Source organism: Salmo salar, chromosome ssa17 (assembly GCF_905237065.1).
Source record: "Salmo salar chromosome ssa17, Ssal_v3.1, whole genome shotgun sequence".
NCBI lineage: Eukaryota > Metazoa > Chordata > Actinopteri > Salmoniformes > Salmonidae > Salmo > Salmo salar.
In genome coordinates this window covers 19,045,233-19,060,133 of record NC_059458.1, presented here as the reverse complement: position 1 = coordinate 19,060,133, position 14,901 = coordinate 19,045,233, and the positions used below count along the sequence as shown (strand labels likewise).

General features: G+C 41.2%; 1 protein-coding gene and 1 long non-coding RNA gene across 2 annotated transcripts; both read left to right on the top strand.

Moving 5' to 3' along the window:
- The first annotated feature begins 893 nt into the window (after positions 1 to 893).
- LOC123728063 (uncharacterized) lies at positions 894 to 4,404 on the top strand. The gene is made up of 3 exons (XR_006759935.1): positions 894 to 993; positions 1,954 to 2,164; positions 4,274 to 4,404. It is a non-coding gene; the product is annotated as an uncharacterized lncRNA (long non-coding RNA).
- Positions 4,405 to 4,427: 23 nt separating this feature from the next.
- Positions 4,428 to 6,916, top strand: LOC123728062 (general transcriptional corepressor trfA). Its single transcript, XM_045698597.1, has 2 exons — positions 4,428 to 5,813; positions 6,159 to 6,916. The coding sequence occupies exons 1-2, from the start codon at positions 4,542 to 4,544 to the stop codon at positions 6,873 to 6,875; spliced, it is 1,989 nt and encodes a 662-aa protein (XP_045554553.1). The 5' UTR covers positions 4,428 to 4,541; the 3' UTR covers positions 6,876 to 6,916.
- The last annotated feature ends 7,985 nt before the right edge of the window (positions 6,917 to 14,901 follow it).

The following is a 14,901-nucleotide window of genomic DNA, read 5'->3' as shown; positions in this document are numbered from 1 at the left end:
AGGGGAATGAATGGAGGAATGTGTTTTGTTCGAGTCTGATTGGTTAGATCAACTGGAAAGACATGGATAAGAAACATTTCAAACACGTTTTTAAACAAATGGCCCTGCTGGCAGGTCTAAAACTTCTGTTCAATTGTCAGCTGATATTGATTTCCTTAATTCATAATTTATTGAACTACAATACAAGAATTCAGGGACACCTACTCTTCAACCAAATGTTTTAGGCCTAGATAATTATACATACAGCACATCTTATTTCTCTACCAGCATGCCTACCGTAAAGATCCCTCAACTGCAACAGCTCTAGTTGATTTAACCCATCAATGGCTCAGGTCACTTGACCAAGATAAACTTGTGGGTGAGCTGCTTCTTGATTGTAGTGCTGCATTTGACCTTGTTGATCATTTGGCTAATAGCTGAGGCCATTGAAGAGAGATATTTTCTTGAACCCTCATTTCTTTGTTGGAACTATGTTACTGAGGTGTCATAGTCTATGGAAGACTTGTTTTACTGTAGTAAGGTAGCCTAAATATTATATTAATGATGAAAAGGATGATGAGAAACATTTACATTAGTGGTAGACTGAGATCAAACAAATAACCTAGTAAACCTGGATGCTAGTTGTGATATCTAAAACATATTGACTTTGAAATAGGCAAAACACCTGTATTACAAATGGTCAACCATTTGAAATGAGGTAGAGTATTTTATTTGAATAAAAATTGTGGTTACATGGATTCAATGTAAATATTAGGTATGACTGTGCTGCATAGGTTAAAAAGGTGAAATGTTCCAGCATTTGATTACACATGAGAGCTTCTGTGGGTAGTCATGGTAATGAGGCCTTCATTGTGACATCACAAGATTCTGATTCTAGGAGGTTAGCTGTTGTACAGACAAACAGAACAGTGCAAAGAGACTGATTCAACTAACCACTGACAGATTATTAATGTCCTATTTCATTAGAGAGAGACCACGCTGCTTACTTGAGAGGTAGGTTGTAATATAACTTACTGTATAACTATGTTCCTGTAGAATAACTACTTTTCAAATTACTAACAGGCCTAACATACAATCTGTTGAAACTGTTGGAGAGAGACAGTTTGCTTGAATACCTCTTTTGTGTGATAAAATTGTTCATCCTGACACCTGAGATGGCATGTTAGTTGTTGTAGTGAGCCTGCCTAATGGCAATTGCATTATATTGATGAAAGATAACCCTCTCTCTGTGTTAATCACCAACACACATTGTAATCAATTATCTCAATAAATATGTACCAAAAGGGTAGGTAGTGTAAAAAACAAGTAGGTCTACCTAATTTGTAGCTGCTACATTTTTTTATTCAAATCTGCTTTTCTTGATTGAATGGTTATCCATTTCAAATGGTTGAATTGATAGACCTCTTTAATTGAGGTACACTCAGAGGCACTCAAAGAGAAGACTGGAATGTTTAAAATAGATGAAACTGTACAAGTTAGGTCCTGCATGGATAGAGTCATTTTCTACCCCCCAAAAACGTTTTTAATGATATGATATAAGTGATTAGTGTGGTTTGTGAGAACCAGGCCCAATATGGAGTGGCGATACATGAGGGGTTGAATAAGGCTCAATAGTAAGGTACAGAGAGAGCCTGAAGTTTGCTTTTTAAAGTCTGTGTTGTGCTTTGTCATCTCCAATGGCAACGCCTTGCATCACAATGATGATGTCATAAAGGATATTGTGCACATAATGATAGGAACATACAAAATCGATTCATTTGAACTTGGTCACTTTTCCAGTAGCCAACTTTTTACTAGTAAATCAGATAGGCCTATTGCGTAATCATCTCTGGATCAGGATTGTCACTTGCTTCATTGTAAGTAAACGGGAAGAAAATGTGTGCATATTGTAAAGAGATGCATTATTCTTTGGTGAGCAACACGCCACTTACTACAACGTTATGTATTTTCCAGAGTTATTGTTAGCTAGGAGGAAGACATGGAGGGTTCAACGCTGACACAGAGGAGGGCTGAGTGTCAGTTGAAGGAAAGGGCGATCCAGACAGACTACGTGATGGAGCTGAGAGTCAGGTTGGCTCTGGTGTGGCAGATCCAGAGGGAGCAGGAGAAGGAAATGAAGAGGATTTGGTTTGAGACGAGGAAAATGCCAAGCCTGATTGAGGAGGTAACAAGACCAACTTTGACAAAGTTTTCTAGAGTTCTATTGAATAATATTGATTGAATCAAATATATGTCAATATACGGGCAAAATGTGCGATATGCCATGGAATGTAAGCTAACAATATTTTGTCTGATATCTTTTCTTGTGTTGTATCGTGTCTGTCTCTCTGTTTGAGTATTGTTATGTACATAGTCCTCAGTTCTTGTGGTTGTCTTGTCTTTAAAAAACTAGACCAAGCGATCTCTCGTAGACCTTCATATCAGGATTATATGGTTGTCCCACCTAGTTACCTTAAGTTGAATGCACTAACTGTAAGTCGTTCTGGACAAAAGCATCTGCTAAATGTCTAAAATGTCAAATGTTATGCTGGGTGTGGTGCGTGTATTTTTACACTTAGTTGAGCCATTGACTAGAAGACCAGGGTTGGTACAGACTGGTGCAGAGCATCTGAGAGGACACTAGATATATACAGTGCCTTCGGAAAGTATTCCGACACCTTGACTTTTTCCACCTTTTGTTACGTAACAGCCTGATTTGAAAATTGATGAAATAAATGCATATTCTCAGCAATCTACAAACAATACCCCATATTGACAAAGTGAAAACCGGTTTGTAGAAATGTTGAAATATCTGTTTTACATAAGTATTCAGACTCTTTACCATGAGACTGGAAATTGAGCTCATGTTAATCATGTTTCTACTGATTATCCTTGAGATGTTTCTGCAATGTGATTGGAATCCACCTGTTGTAAATTCAACTGATTGAACATGATTTGGAAAGGCACACACCTGACTATATAAGGTCCCACAGCAGACAGTGCATGTCAGAGCAAAAACCAAGCCATGAGGTCGAAGGAATTGTCTGTAGAGCTCCGAGATAGGATTGTGTCGATGCACAGATCTGGGGAAGGGTACCAAAAACTCTGTGCAACATTGAAGGTCCCCAACAACACAGTGGCCTCCATCATTCTTAAATGGAAGAAGTTTGGAACCACCAAGACTCTTCCTAGAGCTGGCCAAGCTGAGCAATCGGGGGAGAAGGGCCTTGGTCAGGGAGGTGACCAGAGCCCGATGGTGACTGACAGAGCTCTAGAGTTCCTCTGTGGAGACGGGAGAACCTTCCAGAAGGACAACCATCTCTGCAGCACTCCACCAATCAGGCCTTTAAGGTAGAGTGGCCAGATGGAAGCCACTCCTCAGTTAAAGGCACATGACAGCCTGCTTGGAGTTTGCCAAAAGGCACCTAAAGGGTCTCAGACCATGAGAAACAAGATGCTCTAGTCTGATGTAATCAATATTGAACTCTTTTGCCTGAATGCCAAGTCTGGAGGAAATCTGCCACCATCCCTACGGTGAGGCATGGTGGTGCCAGCATCATGCTGTGGGGATGTTTTTCAGCGGCAGGGAATGGGAGACTAGTCAGGATCGAGGCAAAGATGAACAGAGCAAAGTACAGAGAGATCCTTGATGAAAACCTGCTCCAGAATGCTCAGGACCTCAGACTTGGGCGAAGGGTCACCTTCCAATAAAACAATGACCCTAAGTACAAAGCCAAGACAATGCCGGAGTGGCTTCAGGACAAGTCTCTGAATGTCCTTGAGTGGCCCAGCCAGAGTCTGGAATTGAACCGGATCGAACATTTCTGGAGAGACCTGAATATAGCTGTGCAGCAACGCTCCCCATCCAACCTAACTTAGCTTGAGAGGATCTTTAGAGGAGAAAGGGAGAATTCCCGAAGCACAAGTTTGTAGTGATACCCAAAAATATTCTCTGCTGTAATCGCTGCCAAAGGTGCTTCAACAAAGTACTGAGTGAAGGGTCTGAATACTTATGTAAATGTGATATTTCAAAAGAAATGTGTGATGAATTTGGAACAATTCTGTTTTTGCTTTGTCATTATGGGGTATTGTGTGTACATTGATGAGGGGAAAAAACGATGTAATCAATTTTAGAATAAGGCTGTAAGGTAACAAAATGTGGGGAAAGTGAAGGGGTCTGAATACTTTCCGAAGGCACTGTATATGTGATGTATAAGTAAATAGCATTGACTCATAAAGTATCTATGTACTGAATGTGATCACTTTCAACATGCCTGTTTTTTTTCTCACGCAGAATGTGAGAGATGTGACAAACCGTCCACTCACTGAGTTCATGGCTCCCTGTATTGACTCCCTCCCACCACTGGCTTTCACCAATCGGAGGCCTATACCAACCATGTTACATCCCCCCTCTCAATTGGCCATACGCGCTCCAGGAGGCACAGCGGTTCATTGTATTTTCATACTTTGTCCCTGCTGAGTGCCCAGTTGCCACAGAGGCCACTGCAGATGTACGTACTGGTAAAAGAGAGGACTTATCGACAGATACACATCTTTCCTCAATGCTGCATCGATACCTGCCACACTTCTTTAACGATGACTCCATGCCACCACAGCAGACATTAGAGGGAACCACTGAGGTCTCAGTTGCTCCAGTGGCAAAATCTAATATCAAGGAAGAGGACAGATTCTATCCTTTCTCCCTCCCACCACTGGCTCAGCGGTTCATTGGCAAATCATTCAATGTCCCGGAAACCTCCCAGCCTGCTGTTTTAGCCACAGAGTACCGAGTTGCCAAAGAGGCTACTGCAGGCACGGCCACTGTCAAGACAGAGAACCGATGGGCAGCTAGAAGTCTTCTTTCAGTGCTGACTCCATGCCTGCCATCAGTCTTTGACGGTGACTTCATGCCACCAGAGCAGACAGTAGAGGATGCCTATGAGGTCTCAGGTGCTACAGAGAACACTTCAGGTACAGCTACTGTTGATGGAGTGGGCAGATCAGCAGCTAAATGCCCTGTCCCAATGCTGCCTCCAAGTCTGTCACGTGTCTTTGACATTGACTACAAACTGCCGGGGTCGGCAGTAGAGGGAACCAACAAGTGTCCAGTTGCCAGTGGAACAACCAATGATGTGTCAACTCACCTAAAGGAGGACATGGCAGCTGATCAAAGCCCTCCTGACCCTGGAGCACTGCCTCCAAGCTCGCCATGTATCCGTGACTCTGACCACAAACTGACCAAGGAGAAAAAAGAGGACGCCAATGAGTCCTCCCTTGCCACAGAGATCACTGTAGGCACATCCATTGTCCAGGGAGAGGACCTGTTGGGTGATAAAAGCCCTGCTCCAAGGCTGCCTCCAAGCTTGTCACACATTTTGGACAATGACCATAAGCAGCCAGAGGAGACGATAGTTGCGAGGGAAGCAGCTGTTTCCGTGTCCACTGTCCTCCAAGAGGAGTTTTTGGCTGGTAAAAGTCCTCCTGCACCCGCAGCACTGCCTCTAAGGCTGCCCTGTACCCACTGCATTGACCACAAACAGCAAGAGGAGACAGTTGAGGAACACACAGAGCGCTTAGTTGACACAGAGGAAAGTGCAGTTTCATCCACTGTCAAGAGAGAGGAACTGACAGGTGATACAAACCCTGTCCTAGCACTTCCTCCAAGCCTGGCATGCATCCATGACAAAGACCACAATGATCCAAATCAGAAAGGGAGGTGCACTACTAAGAAGGTGTATCTCTGCACTCACGCTCACCAGCTGGACCCAGATGCTAACTTAACTCTGTCAACCCACAATGATGAACCCAGGACCTGGACCCTGGAAGAGACAAAGGTAGGTGTCCTATTTTACACTACTACTTTACAGGGTTGGGGGTCAGTTCCATTTCAATTCAAAGCATTGAAGAGAATTGGAATTTTAGAGTTCTTCTTGAATAGACTGGAATTGACCCAAACTTGCTGCTCTTTGCTCATAGTATGAAACATCACCCCTCACTAGGGTTAACATTTATGGGTTTTGTAAAATATAATGGGGATACAAAAAAAACAAATGACCTTAATTACTGTCCTCCAAATTGTGTGCCCCATGAGGCCATCATTGTATGTTGATCACTCAAATGTGTATTGAATGTGCCACATTGGAACAATATTACATCTAGAATCAATGTCTTCCTGTCAGGATTATTGGATAGGCATTGACATTGAGAGTGAAGAGAGGAGCGTCCAGGAGGAGGTGAGACCGAGGGAGGGGTTGAAGTGTGATGCGGACTGTGCCCATTCCAAGAGCTCCAATGGGATGGTTTCATCAGAGAGAGCAGAGACCATCCTGGGAAGAGTGGGCTTTCTGGTCAGGAACCACATGCAGAAAATCCCATTTTTGAAGATGGATAGAAAAGGGGAAAGTAAGAAACTGAATAAGAAGTTGAAAGATGACGAGAAAGAGAGAAAGGAGATGAAAAACAAGGAGGAGGAGCAAAAAAAGAGGGAGAAGAAAGAGATGAAAGAGAGAGAGAAAGAGCAGAAGAAAGTCATGAAGGCTGAGAAAAAGAGGGAGAAGTTAGAACAGAAAAAGAGAGAGAAGGAAAGAAAAGAGGAGGACAAGGCAGAGAAAAAGAGGTTAGAGGGGCTGATGAAGATACATAATGACATGATGAAAGACAGGATTAAGAAAGAGAAGAAGTGTTCTGATGAGCTGAAAAAGAGAGAGAAAGCTCAAGCTGAGTTCCTGGAGATGGAGAGAAAGATTCAAGAAAAGGAGGAGAAGAAGAGAGAAAAGATGAGGAAAGAGGAGAGGAAGAGACTGGAGAAGAAGAAAAAGAGTGAGCCAGTTGGAGGTGGAACTGAGAGGGTGATAGAAGAGCAGGGAAGGGATGAAAGCTTGAAGATGGATGAGTAGACTGGGTGATAGAGAGAGAGAGCAGGGAGGGAAACTTTATTTTTGCGTGCATTGAAAAAGGAATAAAAAAAATCAATAAATAAGGTTTACTCTCTGTTTAATTTTTGTCAAGGCATACTGTATAACACAGTATAAACACACAATGTTTACTTTTCACAAATCTGGGGAGTGTTGCAATGTTAAAATGTTGAATTCCAAATCTACCCGATGGAGTGGAGCTGTGCTGAGATGAGGAGGAGGGAAAGGGAGGGGGAGTGGATGGAGGGTAGAGAGGAATATGTTAGAGAGGAATATGATAGAGAGGAATATGATAGAGGGGAATATGATAGAGGGGAATATGATAGAGAGGAATATGATAGAGAGGAATATGATAGAGGGGAATCTGATAGTAGGAACGTGATACAGAGGAATATGATAGAGAGGATTATGATATTTTATTAATTTATTTAATTTAACCTTCATTTTATTAGGCAAGTCAGTTAAGAACAAATTGCTATTTACAATGGCGGCCTACCAAAAAGCAAAAGGCTTTCTGGGATTAAAAATATAAATATATTAAATAGTTAAAATATAGGACAGAACACACATCACTACAAGAAAGACAACACAACACTAAATAATGAGAGACCTAACACAACAACATAGCATGGCAGCAACACATGACAACACAACATGTTAGCAACACAACATGACAACAACATGGAGGCAACACAACATGGCATCAACACAACATGGCAGCAACACATGACAACACAACATGTTTGCAACACAACATGACAACAACATGGAGGCAAAAACAACACGGCCGCAACACAACATGTTAGCAGGACAATACAGGGCACGAACATTGTTGGGTACAGACAACAGCAAACAAGACAAGAAGGTAGAGACAACAATACAACACGCAAAGCAGCCATAGAGGGAATATGATAGAGGAATATGATAGAGGGAATATGATATAGAGGAATATGATAGAGGAATACAATAGAGAGGAATATGACAGAGGAATATGATATAGAGGAATATGATATAGAGGAATGTAATAAGAGGAGAATATGAAATAGAGGGAAATGATGAGGGGAATATGAAATAGGGGAATATGATAGAGGGAAATAAAATACAGAGGAATATGACAGAGAGGAATATGATATATGAGGAATATGACAGAGGGTAAAATGATAGAGAGGATTATGATACTGAGGAAAATGATACAGGGGGATATGATAGAGAGGAATATGATAAAGGGGAATATGATAGAGGCGAATATTATGTTTTATTTTTTTTAATTTCATTTAACCTTTATTTTACTAGGCAAGTCGGTTAAGAACAAATTCTTATATGCAATGACGGCCTTCCAAAAGGCAAAAGCCTTCCTGTGGGGATGGGGGCTGGGATTAAAAATATAAATACATTAAATAAAAAATACAGGACAATACACACATCACGACAAGAGAGACAACACAACACTACGTCATGAGAGACCTAAGACGACAACATAGCATGGCAGCAACACATTACAACACAACATGTTAGCAACACAACATGACAACAACATGGAGGCAACACAACATGTCAGCAGCACAAAACAGCGCACAAACATTGTTGGGCACAGACAACAGCAAACAAGACAAGAAGGTAGAGACAACAATACATCACTCAAAGCAGCCAGAGAGGGAATATGACATAGAGGAATATGATATAGAGGAATGTTATAAGAGGGGAATATGATAGAGGGGAAAATGAAATAGAGGGAAATGATAAAGGGAATATGATTGTCGTGTTTTTGGCTATGCCAGATTAAGTGATATTTCATGCTATTCTATAAAATCCTTTCTCTGTAATTAATATTACCTGATTAAGCTAATCATGTAAATGTAATTAACTAGAAAGTCGGGGCACCACGGAAGAACGTTTATAGAGCCGTTATCTTCCGAATAAACTCTTAAAATACTTAGTAATCTTTTACATCGATAGCAGTCATCTTAATCATCTTATTTTCAGTCTCATAATGAAAGTTGTAAATTCTTGGTTATCTTCACGAACCCTGGCTAACAAGTTGAATCAGCAATACAAAATTGGGTTTAATTATTTATTTACTAAATACCTAAACCAATCACACAGAATTACAAATACACAGAATACAAATGATGTCATACAGAAAACATCCCTGGTGGACGGAACCTGTATGAAAGCTGGTTACACAAAGAAAGGGGGTTGGGCTTGAGTCAAAGAGCGGGAAGACTTAGGAACAAAGCAACAGCAGCTATGCTATCGTTAATACATTATCTTATGCATTCTAAATGACTGCCCATTCGGAAAAGGAAAATGCAATAAATATTTACTCTGAGCTGCGCTTCGGTAGATTGGTCGTAGATGCTGGCCGGGTTGGCCAACAGATCTTCCTGTCCTCGGAAGAATGTCTCTGGTGGTAAATTGGATACGTGGTGGTATCTTCGTCTGTTTGTTAGACTGGATCCGTCGTCCGTCCTTTCCTAGCCCACGTCTTCAGCGGCCGCTGCTAACTCAACGGCTAGGAAGTATCACTTCTGTAGTGATTAAGCTCAAAGTTCATACCATTCGCCACCAAAGCTCACGCCGAGGTTGGCTTAGTTCTGTACTTGACGTGTGTCCTTCTAACGTAGAGGCTGCAGACCTCACGTACTGGAACATGTGGTTATCTTTTCATCAAAGGCTTATATAGTGGAGAGGGGGAAGGATGTGTTTCATCGTTTATAACCCCTGTCTCTTCACAGGGGTGGGCCACTGATCAAGCAGGGCACTTTCCTTATGAAAACCCAATTCTCTCATTTGGAAGCTAAAATTACATTTAATCTCCTAACAAACAATTTCAATATCAAACATTTCAATTGCATAACAATTCCATGTGACTCTGATAACTAGAGGGTGTATACTTTCCCAGGTACAGTTTATGTCGTCCTGTCATCAGTCATAATGTCTCAGATGACAACTGAACTGACATCCATACTCATTACGTTCCAAAGCATATTTCCAACTGGTTTTATTACCAAAATATGGTTCCTTTCCCCATTTGTTTGATGTTCCCAGATTCTCTATATTTAACAGGACAGCAGTCCTTCAGGACAGCAGTCCTTCAGTAGGTTCAGAAAGAGAGGGGAAGGGAGAAAGGTATTTATGGGGGGGTCATAAACCTTACCCACAGGCCAACGTCATGACATGATATATAAAGAATATGATAGAGGGTAACATGACAGAGAGGAATATGATAGAGGGGAATTTGAAAGAGAGGAATATGATAGAGGGGAAAGTTATATAGAGGAATATGATAGAGGGGAATATTATAGAGGGGAACATAATAGAGTGTAATATGTGTCACTCCTGCTCTCGATCTTCCCCCCTGTATCTCGAGGGCGCCAGGCTCCCCAGCATTGCTCGCTCCTGCCATCATCATTACACACACCTGCCTTCCCCCGTCACGCGCATCAGCAATTATTGGACTCACCTGGACTAAATCACCTCTGTCATTACCTTCCCCATATCTGTCAGGTTCCCCGCTCTGATCCCTGCTTCTGAACTGATTGTCATATGTCATTGTTTACCCGTGTGCTGACAATGTTACTGTCTTGTTCTATGTCTGTTCCCGATTAAATGTTTGACTCCCCGTACCTGCTTCTCATCTCCGGGATTGGGTCTTAACATATGATAGAGGGGATTTGATAGAGAAGAATATGATAAAGGGGAATATGATAGAGGGAATTTGATAGAGTGTAATATGTTGGAGGGGAATATGATATATAAGGAATATGATAGAGGGGAATATGATAGAGGGGAGTTTGATAGAGAGGAATATGATAGAGGGAATATGATAGAGATGAATATGATAGAGGGGAATATGATAGAGGGGATTTGATAGAGGGGAATATGATAGAGGGGAATATGATAGAGGGGATTTGATAGAGAGGAATATGATAGAGATGAATATGATAGAGGGGAATTTGATATATAAGGAATATGATACAGGGAATTTGATAGAGTTGAATATGATAGAGGGGAATATGATAGAGAGAAATATGATAGAGATGAATATGATAGAGGGGAATTTGATATATAAGGAATATGATACAGGGAATTTGATAGAGTTGAATATGATAGAGGGGAATATGATAGAGAGGAATATGATAGAGTTGAATATAATAGAGAGGAATATGATAGAGTTGAATATAATAGAGAGGAATATGATAGAAAAGGAATAAAATAGAGGGAATTTGATATATAAGGAATATGATACAGGGAGTTTGATAGAGTTGAATATGATAGAGGGGAATATGATATATAAGGAATATGATAGAGCGCAATATGATAGAGGGAATATGATAGAGATGAATATGATAGAGAGGAAATTGATAGAGGGGAATTTGATACAGGGATTATGATAGAGTTGAATATGATACAGGGAATATGATAGAGTTGAATATGATAGAGGGGAATATTATAGAGGGGAATATGATAGAGTTGAATATAATAGAGAGGAATATGATAGAGGGGAATATGATAGAGGGGAATATAATAGAGTGTAATATGTGTCACACCTGCTCCCTGTCTTCCCCCTGTATCTCGAGGGTGCCAGGCTCCCCAGCATTGCTCACTTCTGCCGTCATCATTACGCACACCTGCCTTCCCACCGTCACGCGCTTCAGCGATTATTGGACCCCACCTGGACTAAATCACCTCTGTCATTACCTTCCCCATATCTGTCGTGTTCCAAACTCTGTTCCCTGCTTATGCATTCATTGTCATATGTCCTTGTTTACCCGTGTGTTGACACGGTTCCTGTCTTGTTCGGTCTGTTCCCGATTAAATGTTTAACTCCCCATACCTGCTTCTCATCTCCGGCGTCGGGCCTTAACATATGATAGAGAGGAATATGATAGAGGGAATTTGATAGAGGGGAACATGATATAGAGGAATTTGAAAGAAGGGAATATGATAGAGGGGAATATGATAGAAAGGAAAATGATAGAGGGGAACATGACAGAGGGGTAAACTTTATAGATTAATATAATAGAGAGGAAATTGATAGAGGGGAATATGAGAGAGAGGAATAATATAGAGGAATATGATAGAGTGGAATATGATAGAGGGGAATATGATAGAGGGGGATATGATTGAGGGAATATGATCAGTGGCGATTTTAGCTTGTAAATCTTGGTGAGACAAAGAAAAGAAAATGTTGGATGCATGCCAACAAAGCCACTACACAACACTAAACAATACATGAATTGCACTATAAGGGTGAAAGACGGTGCCCACAAACTGTTCGAGCCTACATAAAGCTGTCCCAACACCTTACCACTGCTATACCTGGCTATCAGCAAAGCCTTGTCTGGCAGCAAAATAGTTCATTCATTCGGTGAGGCACATGGGCTACTAACAGCTTACTTTCTTAGCTACGGTATATATATATCTCCCTGCCATATTACTTAATTTATGTAGCAGCATACAAGACATTTTTGGACTCACCTTGTTGTGCTGTGCTCACTTGAACAGGAAGGTGGCGCGGCGGTCCATCGTGGGCAAATTTTGTCACCAAACTTTGTCATCAAAGTCTGGCATTTTCTGGATTCATGGTGCATTCAAGAAAACTGGGAACTCAACAACAAAAAAAGCATGAATCATGATGACATCAGTGATCTTCAGGACGTAGCTCTAGAATGAGGCCTGAGTTCTGAATTTACAATTCCGAGCTGGATGAAAGTTCAAAATGTATTTTCCTAGTCGTAGATCATTTTTCCCGAGTTCCCAGTTGTCTTGAACTTACTAAAGTCAGATTTTGCAGTTCCGAGTTAACAGTTGTTTTGAGCGCTGCACAAATCATGCTTCACTGACAGCATGGCCAATGTTGATTGAAAAGAGACCCTTAATCTTAGACTTGGGACTACACAGCCACTCCAGTGAATAGCAGGCTAATGACTGCTTTGCAATTCTTGCAGTTAGCGACTGATTCCTTCCAAACCACTCATTGTTGAATTTGCGATTTCCAACTTAATGTGTCCAATGGCCGCTGAGCAACGATACGTTTTATCCTCAATTAACAAATTAATATATATTTTATATTTGAGATTCTTCAAAGTTTCCACCCATTGCCTTGATGTCAGCTTTGTACACTTTTGGCATTCTCTCAAACAGCTTCACCTGGAATGCTTTTCCAACAGTCTTGAAGGAGTTCCCACATATGCTGAGCACTTGTTGGCTGCTTTTCCTTCACTGCGGTCCAACTCATCCCAAACCATCTCAATTGGGTTGAGGTCGGGTGATTGTGGACCAGGTCATCTGATGCAGCACTCCATCACTCTCCTTCTTGGTCAAATAGCCCTTACACAGCCTAGAGGTGTGTTGGGTCATTGTCCTGTTGAAAACAAATTATACTTCCACTAAACACAAACTAAATGGGATGGCGGATCGCTGCAGAATGCTGTGGTAGCCATGCTGGTTAAGTGTGGTTGAATTCTAAATAAATCACAGACAGTGTCAGCAGCAATGCACCCCCACACCATCACACCTCCTCCGCCATGATTCAGGCTGGGAACTACATATGCGGAGATCATCCGTTCACCTACTCTGCGTCTCACAAAGACACGGCGGTTGGAACCAAAATCTCAAATTTGGACTGATCAGACCAAAGGACAGATTTCCACTGGTCTAAAGTCTATTTCTTGTGTTTCTTGGCCCAAGCAAGTCTCTTCTTATTGGTGTCCTTTAGTAGTGTTTTTTTTGCAGAAATTCGACCATGAAGGCCTGTTTCATGCAGTCTCCTCTGAACAGTGTATGTTGAGATGTGTCTGTTACTTGTGTGACGACCCTCCCACTCTGTTTCCTTATTAGGATGCCGCTGGGCGGAGTTGGGAGGGTCGTCAGCTACATGGGAAACACCTGGGCCCGGGTGTGTCCCATGATAAAAACACCTCTTCCTCAGTCATTGGAGAGACTCTCTCCATGCAGACACCTTTATTTGATTTCTGTTGTGGTAGTCTTGTGGCTTTTTGGTTGTTTGCTTTGGCACCCTTCAACACCCTGGTAACTCTGGGTTTTCCTTTCCTGTGGCGGTCCTCATGAGAGCCAGTTCCATCATAGCGCATGCTGTTCTTGACATTTTCCTGATAGACTGATCTTCATGTCTTAAAGTAATGATGGACTGTCATTTCTCTTTGCTTTATTGAACTGAACTTCCCATAAAATGGCATTTTCCCCCCAAATAGGGCAATCTTCTGCATACCACCCCTACCTTGTCACAACACAATTGATTGGCTCAAACGCTTTAAGGAAAGAAATTCCCCAAATTAACTTTTAACAAGGCACACCTGTTCATTAAAATGCATTCCAGATGACTACCTCATGAAGCTGGTTAAGAGAACGTCAAGAGTGTGCAAAGCTGTTATCAAGGCAAAGGGTGGCTACTTTGAAGAATCTCTAATATAAAACATATTTTAATTTGTTTAACCCTTTTTTTCTTACTACATTATTCCATATGTGTTATTTTAGAGTTTTGATGTCTTCACTATGATTCTACAATGTAGAGAAAAAGAGAAAATAAACCTTGAATGAGTAGGTGTGTCCAAACTTTTGACTGATACTGTATATATATTTTACATTGTTTGCAAACTGATATGTGACATGTATTAATGTCAAAATAACATGCAAAACAGGACAGCCAGTTTTTGCAAAAATGTGGGGCTAAGCCCCAGGAATATGATAGAGGGGAATGAATGGAGGAATGTGTGATGCTCTTGAGTCTGATTGGTTAGATCAACTGGAAAGACATGGATAAGAAACATTTCAAACACGTTTTTAAACAAATGGCCCTGTTGGCAGGTCTAAAACTTCTGTTCAATTGTCAGCTGATATTGATTTCCTTAATTAATAATTTATTGAACTACAATACAAGAATTCAGGGACACCTACTCTTCAACCAAATGTTTTAGGCCTAGATAATTACACATCCAGCACATCTTATTTCTCTACCAGCATGCCTACCGTAAAGATCCCTCAA